This window comes from Vidua macroura, chromosome Z (assembly GCF_024509145.1).
Source record: "Vidua macroura isolate BioBank_ID:100142 chromosome Z, ASM2450914v1, whole genome shotgun sequence".
NCBI classification, from domain to species: Eukaryota; Metazoa; Chordata; class Aves; order Passeriformes; family Viduidae; genus Vidua; species Vidua macroura.
Window position 1 is genome coordinate 52,595,170 of NC_071611.1, and position 23,459 is coordinate 52,618,628.

General features: G+C 35.8%; 1 protein-coding gene and 1 long non-coding RNA gene across 10 annotated transcripts in view; one reads left to right on the plus strand and one right to left on the minus strand.

The window, feature by feature from the left end:
- PTBP3 (polypyrimidine tract binding protein 3) overlaps positions 1–23,459 on the minus strand; it is a 38,168-nt gene that overhangs the window by 9,146 nt on the left and 5,563 nt on the right. For 5 of the 8 annotated variants that reach the window (XM_054003694.1, XM_054003689.1, XM_054003696.1 and 2 more), the window contains exons 3-8: positions 14,040–14,111; positions 11,272–11,435; positions 10,255–10,401; positions 7,122–7,286; positions 3,550–3,660; positions 1,205–1,373 (exon numbers count right to left, since the gene is read on the minus strand). In XM_054003694.1, coding sequence (XP_053859669.1) covers positions 1,205–1,373; positions 3,550–3,660; positions 7,122–7,286; positions 10,255–10,401; positions 11,272–11,435; positions 14,040–14,064 — 781 coding nt within the window. In that variant the 5' untranslated portion in view covers positions 14,065–14,111. Of the gene's footprint in view, positions 1–1,204; positions 1,374–3,549; positions 3,661–7,121; positions 7,287–10,254; positions 10,402–11,271; positions 11,436–14,039; positions 14,112–14,822; positions 14,907–23,459 lie in introns of those variants that run through there. The other 3 variants (XM_054003692.1, XM_054003693.1, XM_054003697.1) reach the window with 3 other exon arrangements.
- Positions 15,037–19,439, plus strand: LOC128822115 (uncharacterized). Of its 2 annotated transcripts, XR_008441359.1 has the most exons (4): positions 15,037–15,176; positions 18,029–18,094; positions 18,458–18,560; positions 19,287–19,439. It is a non-coding gene; the product is annotated as an uncharacterized LOC128822115 (long non-coding RNA). The 2 variants fall into 2 exon arrangements; XR_008441360.1 differs by lacking the exons at positions 18,029–18,094; positions 18,458–18,560.

Consider the following 23,459-nt stretch of genomic DNA (forward strand, 5'->3'; position numbering starts at 1 on the left):
AAATCTGCAATAAGAAACAGATATATTATTCTGAAAGTTACCAGCTTTGTCTTATAATTCTACATCAAAACTACATCCGCTAGTAATAAGAAGTAGTGAAGGTATTCACATGACTTAGAACATCTTTTCTTCATGTTCTGTAACTAAAGCTTCTCAGAACATGCCAATGAACATGGAAGCACAGAAATAAACTACTCTAATTGTACTTTTCCCTTCCACTGACATTTCAGATAGTGCAAGCCTAATTAGTTAGAATATATTAGACTTGTAACAGCACATTTCTATAATGCTGTATGGCAAATTCCACCATTCTCCTCTGCCCCACACTGCAATGATCTTTGTCCATTACATAAAGATCCAAGGCCTGCATTTAAGGGGAGCAGTAAAGACAAAAATCAAGAAAGTAGTGAGTGCAACTCGCTTTCTTATTCTAATCTAAGCTAACTCAACTATCCAAAAATCAAACTAAACCCAGTATTTGCCCTAGCTGCCACAAAAAAAGTAAAGGAAAATAGGGAATTATTCTCCCACATTTCTTACTGTGATAATCAATTGGACAGCACTTGGATATCTATTCAACAGCTAAGACAGTTCTTAGCTGTGTATTACTGCTAATGGCTGTCATTAGAGAGAAAAATAGCTAAAACTGCTCAAATTGTGTTGTGAGCATTTCACTTCAAGCAGACACTGTCTCCTCTATGCCAAAATGACTTCTAAAATTTAAAAAAAATGTCTTACATTTTATATTTTAAAAGATGAGTATAGACATGTATAAATACGTATAGAATTTTGGGTTTTCTTACAGTTTTGTTTCTTGCAGCACTCAATTATCCTAAAATATCAACAAATATGAGATTATACCCTTAAAACATTTATTTTCAAGTAGCCTTAGGCAGCCAGTGTCAATTTCTGATATGCAATATTTACTACATTACCTGTACCAATGATACAATTTCACAGCATTTTAGTAGTATTTTGTAGCTTTTTTACAACACTTTAAAATTTGCCCACTAGTATTCCTCATGTTATTGTTTCAGGTATTCATTTACCATGACTTGGACTTCATGCTTTCCACACAAATTTTACTGGACATAGCAAACAAAAATGTACCCCTCTATGAACCTGATATGATGCCAAAGCATAAATGTGACACAAAAATTATGATCTCAGCGTGTATTTAGCACTAGAAGTGAAGGTTTCTTACCAAAGGGTAAGGATGTCTCCACGGTTCGTTGGCCATCACCAAAAGGAAGGTCAATGCGAGTGAAATCTCTACTTTTGTCATTGTTGTACTTCACTGTTAGGTTAGTTAACTTGGAGAAATCAATACGCAGAGTGCAGCATCCAGTGTAGATACAATGGCCATCCAGAGACTGAAGAAAAATAATTACATTTTCAGAGATAAAATACATTATGGCAGCCATCACTACAAGTTTATATTATTATTGCAGCCTTTCAGTACTTGAAGGTCGCCTCTAAAAAAGATCAGGACAGATCTTGTAGTAGGACAGGTTGCTATAGGACAAGGGGTAATGGTTTTAAACTGGGAGGGTTGATTTGGATTAGCTACATGGAAGAAGTTTTTTTACAATGAGTGTAATGAAACATTGGCAGAGGTTGCCCTGAGAGGAGGCTGATGCCCACTGTACAGGGCTCTGAGCAACTTGATCTAATTGAAGGTGACCCTGCTCACTCCAGGGGTTTGGAATGGATGACCTTTAAAGGTTGCTTCCAATCCAAACCACTCCACCATTATGAAGTTTTCACCTTGCAATTGAACCCAAGCAGTAATTCACCTTCTGGTATTAAGCCCTCTTTCTAAACACCAAGTAGACAATTATGCTGCCATTATCGTTACCTAAACCTCTAGTGTAATCCACTAGTTAGTATTACATCACCTTGTAATACTAACATCACCTTGTGCCAGTATCACCTTGTGCCAACTGGATAAAACACAGCTTTAAGCATGACTTGACTTCCTATTTCTCTAATCTTACTTCTCTCCCATTCAAGACACAATATCAGATGGTAATAGGAATACTAACTTGTAAATTTTAACTCCATGAACTGACCCTTACATGAGGGACTCTAATGTAGGATCTGAAGCACAAGTCCCGTGAGAAGTGCTGGAGGGAGCTGGGGCTGACAGCCCTTAGAAAAAGGAGGCTCAGGATAGACCTTACTTCTCTATACAATTGCCTAAAAGGAAACTGTAGCAAGGTAGGAGTCAGTCTCTTCTCCCATGAAACAAATGACATGACAAGGAGAAATGGGCTCAAGTTCTGCAAGGGGAGTTTAGACTGGATATTATGAAAAATTTCTTCATCAAAAGGGTTATCAGGCATTGGAACAGACAAGTGGTGGAGTCACCAACCCTGGAGGTATTTAAAAGATGTGCAGATGTTGTGCTTCAGGACATGGTATAGAAGTGAACTTAGGAGCATTAGGTTTATTATTGGACTCAATGACCTTAAGGGTCTTTTCCAATACAAGTCCCAGACCTACGCATGATTTCAAGTGAAACAACAGAGCAGATGGATCCTGTGCCCAAGAACACCCAGAAGCAGTGTATAATTGTTGTAGATGATGCCCTGCCACAGTGAACAGAGGCACCCATCTGCTGACCTGACCATTGGTCTAAAAAGGTCTCTAGTCTGCCTCTCTGGGACTTGAATCACAGGTGTCATGAAAGGATTGCTAAAGCTTTTCTACACATCTGACTATTTATTACCTCCTGCTCCCTTTATATGAGAACTAAAGATGACTTAGATGAAGGGGCAGAGGCCTCGTCAGCAATTTCACTGACAACACGGAGCTGAGGAGTGGCTGATACCCCAGAGGGCTGTGCAGCCCTTCAGAAGGATCTCAACAGCCTGGAGAGGGGGGCACAAAGGAACCTTCTGAAATTCAGCAAAGGCAAATGCAAATCACAGACTAGGGCCTGATCTGCTGGAAAGCAGCTTTACAAAGATTGTGTATCTTTGTGGACCACAGGATGCCTGTGAGCCAGCAATCTTCCTTGTGGTCAAGAAGGCCAGTGGCATCCTGGGGTGCATTATGAAGAGCAGTGCCAGCAGATCAAAGGAGGTGATCCTGCCCCTCTACTCAGCCCTGGTGAGGCCACATTTGGACTGCTGTGTTCAGTTGTAGGCTCCTCAGTCCAAAAGAGACATGGAGCTCTTGGAATGGGTTCAGTGTAGACTTACAAAGATGATTAAGCAATTGGAGCGTCTCTTTCATAAGTAAAAGCAGAGGGAGCTGGGCCTGTTCAGCCTCAAGAAGACTGAGAGGGAATATCATCAATGATTTTTGTTTTGACAGACTCATTCAAGTCCTGAGTATATGCTATACATTTGTTTGCAGTTGATGATAGAGTGCTGTCATCTTAACTAAAGAGAGATCTCAAATGTATTAATGCGCAGCAAGAGTGTTAGAATAGTGAGAAATCACAAAGTTAACAGTCAAAATATTCCTAATGCTTCCCCTGTCCCTTAGCAAGGAAATCCCCCCAACAAACAAACAAAATCAAGCTGAATACACTATACTTACCATTTTGGCATAATATGCATTCATTGCCTCAGCATATTGGAGCAGAGATTGAAGTTGATTGTTCTTATGGAACATGACAATCTTCAAGACAAAGCCAAATTTAGAGAAAATCTGTTAGGGAAAAAATATGGGCTTTAAGAAGCAGTGAGTAATTCATGCATACTAAAAACTAGCATTTAATATTCCAAATAAATTTTTGAAAAATATTTCTGTTTTGAGAGCTGAACAAAAATTGTGTGAACTCAGAATTTTGTTTCAGGTAAAAAAAAATTAAAGAAAGGCTACAAAAGATGGGAAAGAAGGATAAAATTTCCTTGAAGAATTAGCAGTGTCTAATCAACTAAACAGGGAAGGACAGTCCAAACAGGCATTTGCCAAGTGTCTGCAGATAAATTGTGGATAACACAAATCAGAGTTGAGGTTTGAGAAATGGACTTCGCAAGTCATAGAATCACAGAACACATTGAGTTGGAAGGGATCCACAACGATCATCAATTGAGTCCAGTTCCCAACTTTGCACAGGACACCCCAAGAGTCACACCATGTGCCTGAGAGCATTGTCCAAAGGCTTCTGGAACTCTGTAAGTCTTGGTGCTGTGATCACTTCCCTGTTCCAGAGCCCAACACCCTCTGGGTGAAAAACCTTTTCCAATCCAACTTAAACATTCCCCAACTCAGTTTCATTCCATTTCCTCAAGTCCTGTCACTGGTCACAACACTGAAGAGATCAGTACCCGCGTCTCCCATTTCTCCTCTGAAGAAGCTGTAACTGCAAGGTGGTCTCCTCTCAGTCTCCTCCAGGCTGAACAGATGAAGTGCCCTCAGCCACTCCCCATAAGGATTCCCCTCCAGACCTTGTACACTGTTGATATTCAAGTTGCCATTAACCAGGATGTACAGGTCTCTCTCCACAGAGCTGCTCTCCAGCCTCTTGTTCTCTACCTTATACACATTCCCCTTCCCTGTTCCAAGCTAGTTTAAAGCTGTCAACAAGCCCCACTAACTCCTACACTAGAACCCTTTTCCCCTCTGAGAAAGGTACATCACATCAGATGTCAGTGGAACAGGTGTTGAATAGATTATCCCATGGTCAAAACCCCCAGAATTTATTCAAGTACACAAGAGAGCCATGTGTTGACCTGATGGATCTATTTCTATTGATATTATTCCTTGTTACTGGAAGTCAGCTGAGATGGGAACTGCAAACTGCATGTCAAGTTTTATTTATTTATGTTCTCTACATTAGACAAATTCTGCAAATCTGTTGAATAAAATACAATTTAATTAATTGATGTGCTTATTAAGACCCACCACTTACATAGAAAACAACGAGGAAAGAAGCAAGACAAAGACCTACATTTGAACCTACCCCTATAATTTATACTTAAATGGCATTTGATTTATTGCAAACATAAGCACTGCAGAAATACTATTAAAGGCTGAGTTTAAATATATATACATTCAAAATGAGAGTGTGCATTACATGAAGGTGTTTAAACAAAAGCAATGCCACAAAGAGTGAGGACAAAAATAAAGCTAGGACATATCACGCAGTGCAGGAAAAAAATGTCCAGTCAAAGAGGAAAGGTGAATTTTAGAAATACTATTAGTTTTCAAACAAACTGTTAGAATCAATGCAAAGTCAGGAAAGCAGAAACCCCTGAGAAATATTAAACCTGCAATGGAAAGAAAAGTCTAAGATGAGTATAAGTGTCTCTTGCCAGCCTCTTAGGCCTAGAATCAGTGATACAAGACTAATGTACCAACCATTTGTGCCCAGTTTCTCCATCTCTCAGAAACAAGATTTTAATGCTGAAGTCATCATTTACTTGTAGAAAACAGAACAAAAACCTTTTCACAGCAATTTAAAATTAGTCTTTGAGTTCCTGTTGATAAAACACTTCCTCTTAAGAAATGCCTAAATACAGCTTCTCAACATATGCTTTTCCATGTTTATCCAGAAAACTTAATAGACCTTTTTAAGGTAATGAGATTTAATGTACTCCTTTCTGTTTGATTTTAAGCCTAAGCACACTATATATATATCAACTTTGTTTCTGCAAAAATAACACTGAATTTTCAGCTTCTTATGATAAATATTTTAAGGTGAATTGTGGTTAAAAAAAATAATTTTTTGACAGGTAAGACAACTTAAAAAATACAATCCAAGTATGGGATGACAACTTGCCTACTAGTGTTCCATAAGATGCTATACTGGTCAGTGAAAATACTCATTTTCATTAACCTTACCACACAAAGTAAAAGTTAGATTGTAGCTATTGGGCACAAAGTGCTGTTTTAATTAGAGGAGATTGTCCTCTATTAAGAACTCCAAATAAGATCCCTTTTTAAATACTGCTAAATTTTCAAGATATATTGGAAAAGTAGTTGAGTGAGAGGAATTCAAATACTGAAAATATAGTTGCGCTGCACTGAAGTAGACTAAAATCAAATGACAGTAAATTAGTATTAATTTCCTCTTTGCTTTTGCATTCTTAGAACTGGTACAGCTCCCATAATCACAGGAGCTTGTTCTGAGGTTATTCTGAATGCAATAATAATCCTAAACAGCTGATGTAGTATTTGCACAGGTTCAGTAATGAGTGAGCAACACTCCAAGACACATACAAAGGTTTAGATCCAAATGGCAACTAATATGTATGCTAGTTAATCAATATCATGGTAAGGAGATACAGAGAAACAGAAAATTTTAAGAGGTAAGAGGAAAAACATAGTGTTGCTAAAAACAACTATTGTTTGAGACCTTAGCAGAGCAGGAAAAGAATCTTCCTACAGGAAAGGACTGCAGGTTCCTAAAAAATCATCCCAGTTGTTCTAAATTGTATTATTTAAGAAATTCATATGTGGGCCATGGTTTTTACTGCATAAATTACTACTAATTACAAAAGTTTCAAGTATAAAAAACTTTGCAATATTTGCAAAGTATCAACAAATATTTTGGACACAAAGAAGTGGTCTTAAAGTTATTATTTTTAAACTTAGAGCTTTCAACAGCATAGCTCAAACACCTAGCAGAATTTATAGCAATGTCTTTCATAACTACAGCCTACCATTATTCTAAGCTTTCAGAGGTAGACAAATGCCATTCTAAAGATGAACAATCAAAAACATTTAATTTGAACAAGCAATTTGTATATTACATCACTTGCACTGAGGCATAAAAATGAACATAAAACCCTAAATATAAAGCAAACTACAAAGGTTACTCAGCTAAAAGAGTGCTAAAATATGGATTTGCAAGTTCATAACATTCAGTTAGGTATTCACTAGCTCATCATGAAAGCAGAATTAAGAGTTCAAGTTTGTTGCTACTTCCACAGCAAGGAACTAAATGAGACAACATGAAAATCTGAGTACTGAAGTCCTGTTTACTTGAATATCATTTAGGTACAACTATTTCAAGCCTAGATTCCCAAATTCAGGAAATTATTTTAAAGAGACAGTCCTCAGTCAGAAGATTCAGGAACCACAGGTATTAAAAAAAATGAATTTATTTATTTACAATAGCAACATTGGAACAGATTTTGACTTCTTTAAGCAGTCCTCATTACCTGATACAGTATGTCTAAAGTGACAGGATAAAAAACATTTTCAACAACGATTCGAAGAACAGAACCATGACTTGGAAGGACCCCACCTTCAGCAGCAAGAGCACTTGTAATACCCAGGTTTCCGTGCTGCACAGCATTCACACATTGCGGTGCAGGTTGGGGTCTCTGAAATTAAGTCATAGCAAAGAGTGCAGTTACTTTACATACAAATTATTCATACTGAAATAAAGTTCTCCTAAATAAAAAGGACATAAAAAATAACTACATAAAACCATAATTCCTTCATATTATTGATTCAAATCCCACATTAATAAATAAATCATAACTCTTACTTTCTGTGCTCCTCCCTGTGTTGTAATTCACAGAATTACAACTTTTCTTTTTGTTAAACTGCTACTACTTTGTAACTATTTTTCTTTGATTCAGTAAACTATTGTCATTCTAGACGTTTTTCTAGCAATATTATAGATGATAATATTGTAATATTGTGATAGACATACAACCAGTCAGCATACCAAAAACTATCTGCTCTGCTTTACTAGGATTTAATTCTCATCAGGAACTAAGATTTGGTTGGGATAAGCTTAAACCTGCACACCCTACTTTTCTTTCAGAGCAAAACTATCAACCACAAAAAATAGGTTCTAGTCTCACTCCTTAAACTAGACTTCTGTGATTACACAAGTCTCTTTACTTGTTTTTCATGGGTTTTCCCCAAAGAGGTCTTCATACCTCCTGTGAGTAGCAGGACTAGGAGAGATGCTCCTTTCCAGATGCAGTCTTGTGACTTAAAGTCATGTCTCAGCTACACTGTTTCTTTGGAAGACAGATTAAATGGGGCACATGGTACATGTTACCTAGTTTCAGAAAGATATAACCCTGCAAAATAATCTGTATTTCAGGGCTCAGCCTAGGGACTAGAACAGTAACAGTATTCAGCTACCCTACTAGGCTCTCTTTAAAATTTAGATAAAATTCAAATATAACTGCCAAACAGCTTATTTTTAAAAGTGGACAATGTTGTTATTGAAGAAAGCAAGTGCCACATATCAAGTTGAAAATACTTAGAAAGAGACCCAAGGAGTCTTATTTGCAAATATACATATAGTTTTCCTGAGGCTGTTATGCAAACCACATCCTTAAAACAAAAATATTGTTATTTATTTGGTTTCACAGATAACAAACCAATACAGCAATCTTAGATGAGGAAAGAGACAAGTAATATTTACCAGACTGACAAGCTTGCAAGACTTGTGTGACTTTTGTGCCAGCACAAATGAATGATTTATGCCCAAATCACTAATGTCAACATTCTTACAGAGAAAAAAAAAATCATGATGTACACATCACAGTATATAACTTATGTATCTAAATGTGAGGTCAATTGAAATTCATCCAGGAATCCAAAATCCAGTATTAACCCCTAGGGTACTCTGTCAGTGACCGGACCCCAGCTTTATGCCATTGGTCACAACCATTTTAGCCTTTCAAATCACTTCACAGTTCACTTAACTAGACTGTATTAATCACTTCATCTATTCAGGTGTTATTGGAAACAAAACCGAAAGTCTTGCCAAAGTCAAGATAAACAATATCCTCTTGTCTTGTCCACCAATCCAGCCATCTCACCATAAAAGGCCATCACATTGGTCAGGCATAACGTCCTTTTAAAAATCTATTTTTTATGACTAACCAATTTCTTCTCCTTAGAATGTTTGGAGATAGTTTCCAGAATGAGTTGCTCCATTCCTTATCCAGGGACCAAAGTCAGGCTGATCAAGCAGTGGTTCCCCAGGTCTTTCTTTTCATCTTCTATGTTGTCCTTCCTTAAGATAGGAGATGGAAGGACTTTCTTTTTTCTAGTCCTCAGTAGCTTTTTCCAACTCCCATGACATTTTCAAGATTGTACATTGGTATTGCAATGACATCGATCTGCTCCCTCAGCATTCAACAGTGTATCTCACTAGGGTCATAGACTTTTTGTTTATCAAATTAGTTTAAATGTTCTCTAATATGATTCTTCCCTACTTCCTTCATCAAGACTTTTCCACTCTTCTCATATGCTTGGTAATACCAAGGCAAGTCTTAACCACCACGCTGCCAAGAAGGCTCTCGGTAATTCAGACTTTTCCATCTCCTTTGTCCCTGCCCCATTCAGCAGCAGGCCTACATGTTTTTTTAGAAAAAAGAAATCTTATTTCTACTGCTGATACACCTCAAGGAACCAAACTTACTGCTTTTCACAACTCTCATCAGAGACAACTCCATGTGGCCTTTGACTTTCCTAACCATATGTTTAGATAATGCTCTAATTATAGAGCATGTTTAGCTAATGCTCTATAATCTTCCCGAGGCACCTGTTCATGATTCCAACTTTCCTATGCCTCTGTTTTATGTTTAAGCCCAATCAGGAGCTCCTTGTTCATACAAGCAGTCCTCCTGCCACCTTCACTTGATTTCATTGTCATTATGATGAACTACTTTTGAACTTGAGCTCCTTCACAATAATTTTACAGATTTTGAGAAGATTCTGTCTGTAAGAAGTTACTGAAATTATATATATCAGAATTTGTCTACTGATATAGCAAAGAGCAGCCTGTTTATTTACTAGTGTTGTGGTTTAACCCTCGTATGCAGCAAAGTGCCACACAATGGCTCAGTCACTTTCCCTTAGCACAATAGGAGAGGGAATTGGAAGCATGGAAGTGAGAAAACTCATGGGTTCATTCACAGACAGTTGAACAGGCAAAGCAATAGCTGCATGTGGAAGTAAGGCAAAACAAGGTGTTTAAACACCTCCCCCAATGGCAGAGAAGTGTTTAAACATTTCCAAGAAAGTAGGAATTTCATTGAGAGTAACAATTACTTGGAAAGAAAAAGTCCACAACTCTGAACATCCCTCCATCCTCATCCTTGCCCCAGCTTTCAGTGCTGAGCCCACCATCACACAGTGTGGGACATTCCTTGGGTCAGTTGGAATCAACTGTCCTAGTTGAGACCCTTTCCATCTTCTTGTGCCCTATCACTCACAGGGTAACGTGAGAAGCAGAAAACACCTTAATACTTTCTGCATTAACACATGCATTCACAACTCATGCAATTATATCCTGCTAAATGGAAATATTGTACTTACAGCCTGATTATGTTGATTGTCAGTCCTAAGTTCCTTGTAATTGGAATACTGAATATAAACTGGCTGATTGTGGAGGTGAGGTGTAACAGGAGTGTAGTAGTTCACCATAGAAACAGCAGCATCTAGGGAAGCCATTTCCAAAAATGCCTGCAACCAATACATAGCTGATTTCAATGCTGGTTTTGTTTACAGGAGAGAAAAGAGCATCATTTTTTCCCAATTCCACTCTCACTAGAAAAAGATTATGTGAAAGTACAATACTGATTTACCCAGTATTAGAATGCATTTGTGTGTGCATTTTTATGAGGCTGTTTTATTCAATTTGTGGGTTTTCTTAGAAAATTTTACATTGTAAGTACACTATGTAATTTAAGAAGAGATGGAATAAGTATGATATATGGGAAGCAAAGCTGCTAAAAGTACTACACTGTTAATCAATTTGTTAAATTCCTGAAATCAAGCACTATTATTTAGGTAGCTGAAATGCAAACTGATTGAAAAAGCTGGAACAGAACACTAAAACATCCATTAGCTTATGCATTGTATTAATCCAGCTCAGTGCTCCTGACAATTTTTTGAATGAATGCTTATTATTTTTAGGATTTCTGTGTTTCTTCATGGCACGAACTACTCTGCCACAACTAACAAGATTAAGCAGATGTCAAAAAATTACATGCATGTTAATAACTCTAAGCAGGCAGGCTCTTTGAAGACATATGTCATTAACAGTGACAATGTAGTTCTTTATCATCTATATATTCTCACATAAAGTGGATATAATGTTTAGCAATATCATTAACAAATTTCTAGTTTATTATGTAATCCAAAAGCATATTAAAAACTTAAAATAAATTTCAAAACATCCTTTCACATTTAAAAATATTAAAGTCTTCTGCTATCAATGAAATATTTAGACATTGTTGCAATCATTTCATTCAAGGTCAAGATCAAAATTATCATAACATGAACCACATCTTCAGTCTTGCTCTTGTTATTGAAACATTGAAAACTACATACCTGACCTTTTCCTCTTAGCATCAAGAGATTGGTTACTTTGCCAAAAGGGAGACCTAATGAAATAACTTCTGCTCCGGTAACACCATTTGGAATTTGACGAATATGAAGGACACGTGAAGGGGAACATGGCGATCTTTTTCCTTTACTTCTTTTCTTCTCATTACCTAAAATATTGTAGGGAGGGAAACAAACAAGTAAACAAGACAAATCCATTGCACAGTGTACATATCAAAACCTAAAGGAGAGAAACTGCTGCCTCAGCACTGACATTAACTTAGGTACTTAGTTCTTCGAACCCTAAGAAAGGATATTTCATATCTAACAAAAGGACAGTGTAAGAAGATATCATCAGCTATTCCAAATCTTGATAGTAAGGGGAGGGTGGGGTATGTCTGGCTTTGCTTTGGACTTGTTTGTTTATTTCTTGAAGATTTGGTTTTGATTTGCTGTTGTTTTGATTTTTTTAATGGGAGGTCCGTAACTTCTCCCCAAATGCCTACAGAAGATATTTACAAAATGTTAGCTGCACTAAAGAGGGGAAAGTCCCAGTTGGGAGGTAATACATTAATTTTCATTTTATCACCAACTTATCTTTCTGTGACTGAATTGCTAACTCAAGGTTTTGGGTTTGTTTTTACTTTATTAAAGAAAGCCTGCTGTTCCAAATTATTTTAAGTTTTAAAAAAAGTTTGAAAAAGGTAGACAGCATGAAATCCATACAAACTCTTACATCTTCCACTTTGATATACTGCCAGAAGTGAGGCTTTTTTGAACATATGCCTATTTGGATCCTGTAAGGGACCGATTTGGATTGGTAAGTGACCAATGACTACATTTCAAGAACATTACTCAGTATCCTTGAGAGCACTTTAAAGCAGAACACCATATCTGGAACAAGCATATTGTTCTAGAAGCAATTGCAAAGGAGGCAGGAGAGATAGCCTTAATAACTAATCTGTTGCATTTAGCCTTCCAAGGAGAAACACAAAAGGTTGGGAAGAAATTTCTGTATGAGCTTTATAAGAAATTTCAGATTTTGCTGTAGGTTTTGCATACAGTCTAAGGCTGCGAACTGGTTCACACAAGTCATTCTGCATAAGGATATTTACAGATAATATATTATTATTATTATATATTATGTTTTTATTAATGGAAGCCTGTAAAATTTCAAGTTGGATGATCAAAGCCCCAGCCATACCACACTTAACAATTCTCCCAGCTGCAAAACAGAAAAGTCTGTTGTGCGTTGATTTTTCCATCAAGAAATTTTAAACAGTTTCATGTGCTCTGATGCATTCTGAAAAATGCGAACTTTGAGACAAACATGACCATATTAAACACATATTGGTACCAACTCACGACAGGACATATTACGAGTAAACTCTAACAACCTATTTTATTACTTTTCAGTTTAAAATGGACAAGATGTCACTGACTTAATACTAAGTCAAGGAATGCTTGACCAAAGAAAGCAGGAAATGAAGCCTAGTATGAATTTTGCCTTTAGTTTTATATGAGAGAAGCAGTACCTTCTGGTGACAAAATGGAACTAACTGGCAAACTACTGAAGTGTTTATTTTCTTGCAAAACTTAGCTAAGTTACTAAATCGGCAATAAAAGCTAGCACATCTCAAATATAAAACCTCATAGTTTTTTAAACCATGCTTCTTTCTCCAGCTCTGGTTTGATATTAATTCTGATGCAGAGTGATAACCATCCGTATCGTCCAACATCTAAATTTCAAAATTGATTCAACATTTCTTTAAAGCATGCCAAAGGTGATCACCCTTCTGAATTGTACTCTCAATTGAGTGAAAGTAAAAAATGTTTTTAGACAGACTAAAAGAAGCCTTATGGACAAAGTGAAAATTGGTTCCTGATGTACAAAGGAAAGTTCATTACAATCACAATTCATGACTGGTACAAATGTATTCCCTGAGTAGCTTGAGGTAGAGAGGTACACATTTTAGATATGTCACCCACCAGACCAAAAAAAAACCCAAAACCCCAAACATAACAACAAAAAACAAGTCCTGCAGCTGGAGCAGCCGTATTAGGTAAAAACATGCATTTCAATAGAGATCATATTTAATTTTAGATTTCTACAATTATTAGTGAGAATGCCTACTAATATATCCCAAAAACCTCTATATCATTTAGACATCTTGGATACCACTGTGAAGGATCAGTCATTGCACTGTTAATTAATAATACATATTTCAGCTATTACATTGCTGAGCTATAATCTAATCCTATTTCAAGCCAAGCAGAAATATTTGGACATCACATTGACTTGATCAGCAGAAGTATAAACAACCTGACATGTGCAAGTCAAAGAAATCAAAAAGAAAAATCTTCAAGTTAGCTCCTCAGACTCCTCCTTCTTCCCCACCGAAAATATAGCAAGTCTCAGACACTTACCAAAAGGTGATCTGCTCTATCCTTTGCCCTGATATAAAATAAACTATTTGGAAACCACTGTTGACAGGCAACTGTCTATGTCATAATTTAGTTAATTTATTTGACATAAAGTTACTTCATGCAACCATAGGTCATTAACACTCCATGTACACCTAATGCTGGAAGTAATAGTAACAAAACTAGTACCAGTTTCTCTCACTTTCAACTTCCTGTCTGATCTAAAATCACAGATAAACAAACAAATATACTTACTGCATCTTCCTCAACACACACACAAAACAAAGGGAAAAGAAACAACACAGAGAAAGAACAGTTGAAGAACTTTGATTTTTTTTTTTAACGTGTACCTGTAGCTGGAGTAGAATTGCTCATGGTAGAAGGTCTGTAACTGACACCAGAAGCAGCTTGTCAGGACCACACTAAAGAAATAAAATACAAGATTAATAATAAAAGCTGTTACAGAGAAAGCTCAGTATAAAAGTGCAACAATTCCCTTTACTTATTCTTCCCAAGAACACCTGCTTCCTATATGCAATACCCACATCTGTCAGGAATTTATTTTTCAGGAAAAAAATGCCAACAACCTAACTTTTTCCCATGTCTCAATAAATCAGCAAATTCAGTTGTGTTACACTTCATATTTAAATCTATCCCACTACAGTTCACTTTTTAAAATACCAAGAATAATAAATGCTTAAGAAAAGAAATGAGCTGGCTGTAGGCTTTGTGTCTGCAATACAACATTACTTCCACAAATGCACAGCCACACAGGTAAAGTCTGCATTTGCAACAGGACACAGGGCACCGTAAGCAAAACTAATTTGTGACATATTTAAACACACCCATGGCACATTAAAAAAAAAAAAACAAATTGGTTTCAGTACATTTTTTTAAAAATACATATGACTTATCATCAAATTCTTAGGACAAAGATCAAAGTATTTGCTTTAAGAATGTTAACAATTTGAGGCTCGAACTACTGACAGAAAAAAGAGTTTGAGTACTACAGGTCTTTCATTCTAAAATCAGCATCTAGCTCCAGTTATGCCCATTTACTCATTAAGACTGCTGTAATATCCCAGCCAAGCATCAGCTTCAAAACACCAACAAGAAACAAGGTACCACAACACCTCTGAAAGGCAGTTACATTTCCTGAAACTTTCACCACTCTCTTCCATAAAAGCATTTTAATGAAAAATAGAGATCAAGGGAATGATTCTACAAGATGGAATAAGTTAATCCAAACAGCTTCTCATCACAATGAGATCATCACTACTTCACAATGGGAAGAGAACTTCCCATTGTCCTTGGTGCAATATTCCCACATGCACATGAACTGTTTATTTTGCATCAAGTCGAGTGCCCAAGAGTTTTCCTATGAGATTAATCAATTCTCCAGCCTACCAGCATTCTAAGCTGAGCTAGATTAGTTATTCAGCTGAAAGAGACGTAGAGAAGTGGCAGGATCCACTGCAAAGAAAGAGGTAAGGATAAGCTATCATGTTGGCTTGCATCAGCTGCAAAAACACTGCTCAGAGTACTGGCTTATATGGGGTCTGTGCTAAAAGGAGCAATTAGGTTCTCCTCATCTTCGTTAATCATGCATTCCTGCTGCTTCCCTAGTGTGGGAAAGTCATTCGCAACAGACACAACTAGGCTAGGGTGCTTAAAAACCTTTTCAGCCAAATTTAGCTGCTGGTGAAGGAGCATAGGTGATAGTGTGGATAGAAGAAAACATGAGTGTGTTCATTCCTCTCCAGCAACAGCAGAGACTTATTTTTAACCATGAAACTGCATCTTAACAGTATATTTAAATACAACATCTAATTGTGACAAACAACAAAATCATTTTTACATTAAGAGAACTAAAAAATATAAACATTATATTTTAAAGAAACGTCAATTAAATGGTTACTAGATGTCATGCATATCACACTGCACTTGCACAGATACTAGAATGTAACTAACATGCAGTACTGATATTAATTTTCACCTATTCGCACTACATTAAGTATACCAGCACTCAGGTACTGCACATCTAAAGAGCATATTTCAATTGTAAAATGCATATCATACTAATTAAACAAAAGCTGCATGTGCAGTAGAAAGTAGTAGAAAGTATTAATGATAGTCCTTTGCTACACCAAACCTTCCCTTTATTTACTGGAGGGCAGGAAGAAAAACTGTTATTGACACAACTCCTGTTGTGGAGGCTTTAATTTGTTTTTTAATTTAGCATTTATTCAACAGAAGAAACCTCAGCATATTTCCAGGAGGCTGTGAAAAAAACGTGGTGCATTACCATGTCCAACATGTATTCTTACAATTTAATATTTAATTTTATATACACTGGTATTAAAAAAAAACACTTCAGACATTTTCAGAGGAAAATATTTTTCAACCTCTTCCATTTTTAACACACACAAAAAGAAACACAATGTAGATGGCTGCAGTGACCTGTTTTACAACTCTCTGTGCAACTGGCCTGTATCTGTAAAACTGAAGCTGTAGCTCACTGCAGCACACAATGAACTGCTACTCCAGGATGGTGGACTAAACCAGCTTCAACAGGAGAAAAATATACCAAAATTACAACCTTCATCCATGATATGTGCTGGTACTTAAAACTGACACATCATTCAGTCACTATATCCTAAGACAGTTCCCTAGATTTTGCTGTTACACTGACAACCGTTAACCCAATACAGCAGCCAAAACACAAAGGAACTCTTTAAACCCCAAGCTCATCACCTAAGTAACTGTTTTATAAAAAAATCAACAAAGCTTTGGGCTTCTTACAATACAGGGAACCATCATAATTTCAAATATATAACTGTCTTCGTATGTAACCTGATGTAAGGAGTATTTTTAAATGTACATACTTTTAACTATGTTTGCATTAAAAAACAAAACAATTAAACATTAAATCAAGACACTGTAAAATAATTGCCCTGGCCTAGGCTTGCTAACTCTAGAGCCTGAATACAAAACTTAGTTTCTCACAGAAGAATTTAGAATCTTACTTGATTATTTTGGTTATACTTTTTGTTATTGTCTGAATGCTCCACTGAAACACTACTCCAATTTTTAACTTTTAGCATCAATACCAAGTTACATACCCACCCAATTATAGCACATTTATTAACTATAGCATTAGTATGCCCCTTAGAAGGATGTAGTATATGAAAACTGCTAAGAATTCCACTGTTTTTGCAGGTGGCTAACCAAGGTATTTCTCAAGTATAAGAATACTAAAAAGATGCTTTTCATCATCTCCTTATTTAGCCAGCTTATAAATGATAAGCCTTCTCAGTCACTGACTGAAAGCAAAAATAAACCAAATGTAAAAACGTTCTAGAAAATTGCAAAGATAAATTGACACCATGGCAGTTGTGCAAGTTGAAGTAGAAAATGTATATGTTTGAGATACTCTGGATTAATGAAAAAGACATTTACTTCTTCAGTGTTTTCACAACTCTGCTCATATAGAATACACAAAGGAATTTCAAAACTTCAGTCTGTAAAGACCGTTTGTCCAATCTTTCTTTCCCACATAGAAGTGAAAGAGATATTTTTAAAATACTTTGTAACATGAAGCATTTAATGTGGTGACAAAGACCTGTTACAGGCTGCTCTGGGTTTGCAAGGTCTTTAGCACTGAAAAAGGCCACACAATAGGGTAGTGTGCCCTTGATAATATCTTACAGGATTCCAATTGAATCTTTCTACAGAGGCTAGAGAGTCCTACCATGCCCTTAATCTCTCTGTATACTGGTTACTTCTTAGTTATCCACTATTTAAGTCCAGCTGAAAAACAGTCAAAAGAACAGCCAAATCCTGCTTATAAAGCTGCCTTGACATCCTTCCTTGTCCACAGTTCATAGACACTTGACAAGCACTTCTTTAAGCAGAGACAGGAGCTCACACTGCCCTTGTGCCATCACATCCATTTCAGTTTTCAAAGCACAACTATGTGGGCTAAGACAGCTGCTTAGCCTCAGCAAGCTACTTGCACCAGTTCTCCATGAGGCCACACAGTGAAAGTGAACAGGCAGGTAGGACAAATAACCATGCTGCCTAACTCTTCCCCGATATACACTTCTTCCAGCACAAAGCCTAACTCACAGAAAGCGGCACCTGCCTTCTGAGTGCCAGGACTGTACCAATTACATGAGAAATATTCCTTCTTTCATACTGTGGTAAACAAGGTAAATGGAATAGTTCAAAACAAGGACAGCTACCAAACCAAGGCTGCAACATCCTCCTCTATTCCATCATTCCAAACACATTAATCATCTCCAAACATCTTAAGACTTTTTTTTTTTTACACCATTAGACTTTCCACCTCTCCTACTTCAAGGCAGCATTTTTACATTTTTTGAGGATTATTACTTGGCAACAGGTAAGGCAAGAGCAACAGAACAGCTACAGCTAGATTAAGTTTATTCTTTCCTTGTATTATTGAGTAAGAACTAGAAACCAGTTGCTTAGAAAGCTCAGTTTGATCTTGGAAATTTTTTTAAAAACAGGTAATCTATAGTGCCAAGTAAACAGTTCAGTAAGAGGCCACCACAAAGTGTGGCATTCAATGATAGGTTAATGAAAGAAAGTATTCTTCTGTACCTACCAGATCAATTTCCCTGACTAAATAAGGCATATTACACAACTGACTACAGCAACAGGCACCTGTCCTGAAATTACTTCAGCTGTTCTATGATTTTTAAAATTCTGATAATAATTTATGCTAATGATTCTGCAATTACAGGATAAAACCCACTGCATTCATAGCAAAAAACATAAACATCTGAAAGTCAGCAAGGCTAAGTTCCTAAAATCTTTGTGAGTCACATATAGTTGGAAACACAAGGGTAAGAATAGTACTGCAAAATCCTTCTTTAGAACATGTCCACGTGTTAAAACTATGGCAGGTTTCTATTTAGCATTACTTCTGGAATTACAGAATTTTATAAACAATCTTTTCATTTCTAAAAAAGCTTGAAATAACTCCCTTATTACCTTCCCCTTAGTGTTCAGCTGCTGTATTTTTCCCCCCCTCATTTTCTAGAAGCCACAAATTCTTCAGTACAGTTCAATTAATTAAAATGGGATAATTGCAGAGAAACTTATATTTGTATTTATGGTTTTCCTAGAATTTAGCTAGTCATCTTTCTATGCTATTATTTTTATGTCAACAATAAGGAAGGAATATGATCATCATTATGAAAAAAGAGCATGGGCAATTTTAATGGAAAATAATTCTTTCAATAAGGACCTCTCTCCATGCATGTAAATTTAAACTGTACATTTTTGTACAAGATTCTACATGGCAGAACAAATTAATTACTTGAAATTTGTCCAAAAAAGGTAAATTTCAAAACATGACAATTTAAAGCTATACCAGTGATAAACCATAATTATATTTGAACTAACCATTCTACTGCATACTTTATTAATTTTTATAGAATCTGACTGTGAAAACAAAAGCTAAGGGTCATGAGAAGAATAAAAATTTCCTTTATCTTCTATTTCTGCAGCATGTCTTTAGATAATTACTATACTTATTTACTCTTTCTTCCTCTTTCATGTTTGCAAAGGAGATGCAGCTCCTACTTCCAAAATGGGGATTTAATATGAAGTACAATGCTGTTGGTGCCAAAATAAAGATTTCAAAGAAAGTGGAGCCAAACTACAGGAAATTTCAAAACCATGTATTTGTACTAAAAATAAACTGACCATACATAGATAAAGCCTACCAATTCAGTAAGCTGAAGAAGAAATAAATTATAGGCAATGATCACAAATAAGCAAGCCTCTTTTACTCTGCTATAAAGACTCCCTCCCCAAACACAGGCTCAAGCTACTGATCACCAGTCACCGTAGAAACACTGTCTTAGCACTGACGCCTACTCTTCTGTAGGCCTGAATGCTCATTGGCTCTGCCAGCAACACAGCTTGCTCCACTGCCTGTTTTGTCAACTACTGAAGCTCACTCCTGTACTGGTAACAAGGTACAGGACACCTTCAAAGAGTTATGTAACAGTAATTAAAATGTTAAGAGAAAAATATTATGCACTTTGCATTTATGCTAGATACAGGGCAAGAACATAAGGCAATAACATTTTCCTCTTGAAGATGCAAAATATGCAAAAGCAACCTTGAGCGTGTGATTATCAAGAGCTGTAAAATTAAAAGCAACAAGTTTAGTTTTTTAATTAATACAAAATACGTATTTTTATTCTAAAAGTCAGAAATACCTCTACTTAGTGTAAAAGCCTTAAACTCATCCAAAAGAACAATAAGCCATATACCATACTGAATATTCCAGAAATCTAGCAGGCATCATGATACAGAGGCAAAGCTTTCTTTGAAACTGTCAAGGATGACTGCTGTTCTTTGTGATATCATCACTCATTTAAAATTTCCAATAATATTGTTTTCTGACAGGATAAGTACAAACTTTACTGAAAACAAAGACTGATGTCTATGCTTCCTAACTAGCTTAAGCTTTAAATATGTGAAGTTTTCCTTAAGAGTTAACACAGGTTTTTTGCAAAGAAAATTTACTTAAGTTACTGCAATACACTCCTTTCACATATATTTTTTTTCAAATTATCAATAGAACACTCAACACAATCCTTACTAAAAGTCTTCATTCTAATTCTTAATAAGCAAGTGAATATGGGAACATATCTACAAATAAACACCATAATGAATGAAGTGTACAGATGTAAAGATGAAGATACTAAGCTTTAAATTTAAAGGTTTTACACTTCAAGTCACAAATGTATGTATACAATGCCACACTGTGTATGGTTTTGCATCATTTTATACTTCACTATGCACAAGTCATGCCATAAATATCCAGGATCCCAAATAAACCACCAATAAGCTCTTGAATTTGGCCAGAAGAAAATTTACATAGCCTTATAAAGTACCATAACTTGACAATCTGGTTTCTAATTTATTATTAAAGGTTAAAATCAAGAAAGAAGAAGAGCTGAAAGAAACCATGACACCAATGCCAAACAACATGGTAGCAGCAAAACCCAGGAGGGGTTTCAAAAAAAAAATCCATTTTTATGAAAGGCTATAAAAGAAAGGCTATATTCTTCCATTTAAATTAACTGCTAACAGATCTGTAACAACACTTATGCTATCTAATGACATATATTAAAAAAATTGAAAAAAAGATCGAAAGGTGTTACCAAATTACGCAAAGGTGATGGTAAATAGCTTAAAGGAAGAAAAAAAACCCACTGTGATAAAAGTAAAAATGTGATGAACTCTGGATTCTTTTATTTCCTCTTGCAAAGGAAATAGTTTAACTTGCACAGCATGAAGAAAGAGAAAGAAAATAAAAGCAATCAAAATTTCTGCAAAACTGCTACCTGCAGCATCCCCTTTAGCATTCATTTTTAACTCTAGCTCCTTCTGAAAACAGAAAGATTCCAGGATACTGTGTTTAGCAGCAGCTCTACCTTGCAGCATAAAAGACATCTACTTTTGTTACTTGATTACTATTGTTTTGCAGAAGTAAATATACACAGCTTAGTTTAAGAAAATAATATTGATGGGGGGAAGGAAACTCACATCCCATGTATCCAAAAACCATCACAGATTCATAGGAAGATACCAAAAATATTTGACTCTTAACTGATCAATCATTTAACTCAAAAGCATGCAACTACTTTAACTTACAAATTTTCAGAACCCAACAAATTGTTTGAAAAATGATCTTTCCAGTCTCAACTTAACTGTGACACTCTAAAGACACAAATTCTTGACTGTATGGTTTTTGACTATTGAATTTTTTGCTTCACAATTAAAGATTTCATCCAAAAGAGAAAAAATTTTACTTTTTTTTTTTAAGGAAAATTCATATGCACAAACACTCATTTAAATCTAAGACTAAAAGCTCTAAGAATTGCACACTTAAAGAGGTTGGAAAGAAATAAAAGTCTGTTTGATGATGCATATCACAAATTATGAGTTGAATATGTGTTCTAGCACATGCTCAAGATCAACAACAGATTCAATATTTCTTTTCACAAGTTGAATTTTTAATTACTCCTTAATGCTTTCTAGGAGTGTTGTATGCAAAGAAAACACAGTCACAACTATGAACCCCACAGTTCTTGTCCTTTCTATCTCATGTGTATTTGGTTTCCTCTCTGCTTCCTTAGCAAAGTTTCTTACTCTAAGAAACTTTCTCATGCAGTGGTCTGTGCTTTTGGGCCCACCTTCACTTCATCTTTTGGAAAAAATTAGTAATAAACTAGTCCCTGTAAGGATCATACTTTAAAAGAAAACTTCTGTATTAATACACTAGTTGCACAAATGAGAGGAAAGTCATAATCTCAAGCCTGTTGGCAGATGCAGGAGATAGCACAGCATCGACAAACCCCTATTTTTGTTTACATCTCCACCATACCCAGAAAACATGCATCTTTTGTTGAAATCAATGTTTCATATTTTCAGTATACATGGACAAGGCCAAGTTCTTCTCCTTGCTCATTCCTTCACCTAAATATTACACCAGTCACACAACATGAACTTTTCCCTTCAGTTTTACTTCACAGTGATATATCCTCTAACAGTCTTCATTTCTTCTACCTCTCAATGGAACACACAAGTTAGTTGGTAAAAAAATTATTTTTCCCTGATTAAAGTATACTGTGAAGTGATTTAACAGTAAAACATACAACCAGCTACACAAGAAACATGATTTTGAGAAGAAAACCTATGAAGCAAATACAACTCATGAATTTTATCAATAATTAAATCCACGCACCCTATTAATACTCTGTGCTTTATAAAAGACTGGTTATAAAACAACTTCACCTTTGGAAAGTCTACAGTTTTAAATTTGACCGTTTGGTTGAAATTTGAATGACTAACACTTTCCAGTCTAGGACAGTTCAAATCTAGTCTTTGGATTGAATGCTTTGAGAACCCTGGATCCTGCTGAAACACTGCTTTGTGTGTCTGTTCTGAGCTGTTCTCCTTACATTTAAAGGTACACACTGAAACAGCAACCAGTACCATGATAAATAGCTCCTCTGAGAGAGTATAACACCCTTCACAACATGGTAGGCTACACTTGTTACACACATTCACTAAAAATACCAATTTTGTATACAAAATAGCTGAATCCTATGTGTCCAAAATAAAGTTCACAAAAATAAAAAAAAATTCTAATGAATTATAATGTTGTTACTTCAGGATTCTACACCAAAGACTGCATTTATTGTCCAATCCTCAGCCCTACAGAGAGCAACCATTATACACCAAAAACAAGCTATATAGAGCAGATGCTGCAGAGCACCAGTATAGACAGAGTGACTTTTTCAAATACATAGAAGTTGCATTACTGTACATACATATAAATATACACACATACAGTTGAAACTTATGTGACAGCAAGACAAAAATTACCATGAGCAAACTGATTTCACTACAGACAGTATGTTATAAAGCATTGTAGGAAAGATTCATCAATAAAGAGTTATTTTCAAGTTACTTTCACATTTTTAAAGCACTCAATTTTACTTCCATACATTTGTTTTTTACTTTAGAAAACTGTTGTACATTTACAAACAGGGTTGTACGCAGCAGAAGAAAATTATATAGAAAGAGACTCTTCTATGACAGAATTTCAAACTAATGACAATTAAGACAACTCAGTATCTCTACCAGGTTTTATTACACAGAAAGAAGTTTCTAGCACTGACAGAAATCAAATTAAAAACGAGCATATCACCTACTTT